Consider the following 1,312-nt stretch of genomic DNA (forward strand, 5'->3'; position numbering starts at 1 on the left):
AATATATATATTATATTAGTATAGTGTTACTTTAAGTACAACAGAGGTATCACCCTGACTAATGAATGCACTGTGGGATCGCGCAAGTTGTAAGCACATGTTTAGGCGGCCATGATGAAAAAAACACCGGATTGAACTAGCTGTGGTGTTCTGGTTGTAACACTGGCGACGAGGCGGTTGACTGTTAAAGGTCTGTGTCAGAAGATTAACGGAGAACCCAGAGATGGCTGCATACGGTAAATTAGTGGAATTTTGCCCGGAATCAGAGGTATGGATTCAATACATCGAACGATTAGAACATTATTTCACGGCGAACGATTTTACCGAATGTGAAAAGAAAAAAGCCATTCTATTGTCAGTATGTGGATCGAAAATGTACAAACTTATGAGTAATTCGTTGGCTCTTATAAAACCGGGGGAACAGACGTTCGATGAGTTCAAAGAACTGAATCAGAACACACATTCCGAGGTTAATGATGGGTGTTTTAGGTGCGGTAAACAACATTCTCCCGCAACATCTCGATACAAGGATATTGAATGTTATTCATGTGGGAAGACGGGACACCTGCAACGACAGTCAGGTGTAACGAGATGTCAGACAAGACGACCTTTTCGGAAACATACAGGTCGGGGAAGAGGAAAAGGCCGACCTACATCTAGTACTAATTACGTGGAGGCAGAAGAAGATGAGGTCTATACGATGTTTCACGCAAGTCATTCAAAGGATGCATACATGACAACGGTGCAACATGAAAACAAGTCCATAGTCATGGAAATAGATACGGGAGCTTCACTGTCAGTGATCAGTCAAAGGACTCCAGATGAAATTGTGGACCAGGGAGTTGAGATCAAGGTGCAACCATGTGACCGAAAGTTGAGGACATATTTGGGAGAGCCCATACCTGTCGTCGGTAAATGTTTAGTCTCAGTTGTTTGTAATAGTCAAAGCAAGAATTGCCCTTAATGGTAGTTGAAGGCCCAAGTTTAATGGGTAGAGACTGGCTTCAGGAACTAAAGCTTGACTGGTCTGAAATATTCCACACTAAACCCCAGTCAGGAACAACCCCAGAAAAGGTGGACAGAGCACTTGAGAAATATGGAGATGCATTCAGGGATGGTCTTGGCACAGTGAAATGGATTAAGGCCAAAATATATGTTGACGCGCAAGCAACTCCGAAATATTTTAAGGCAAGGCCCGTGCCGTACGCGCTCCGTGAAAGAAAATTGAAGAGGAGCTGAGGAACGATTGAACAATTGAAGCCTTGCAATTCTCGGAATGGGCGGTGCCCATAGTACCGATAGTAAAGGAGGA

The 1,312-nt window shown here is 43.5% G+C and overlaps 1 protein-coding gene across 1 annotated transcript; it reads left to right on the forward strand.

The window, feature by feature from the left end:
* Positions 1–223: 223 nt before the first annotated feature.
* LOC138316808 (uncharacterized) lies at positions 224–964 on the forward strand. Its single transcript, XM_069258464.1, has one exon. The coding sequence runs from the start codon at positions 224–226 to the stop codon at positions 962–964; it is 741 nt and encodes a 246-aa protein (XP_069114565.1).
* Positions 965–1,312: the final 348 nt, after the last annotated feature.

The sequence above is a fragment of the Argopecten irradians genome, chromosome 2 (assembly GCF_041381155.1).
Source record: "Argopecten irradians isolate NY chromosome 2, Ai_NY, whole genome shotgun sequence".
Taxonomy (NCBI): domain Eukaryota; kingdom Metazoa; phylum Mollusca; class Bivalvia; order Pectinida; family Pectinidae; genus Argopecten; species Argopecten irradians.

Excerpts from the sequence above, each read along its gene's own strand:
- LOC138316808 (XM_069258464.1), top strand. The coding sequence starts at position 224 with ATGGCTGCATACGGTAAATTAGTGGAATTTTGCCCGGAATCAGAGGTA.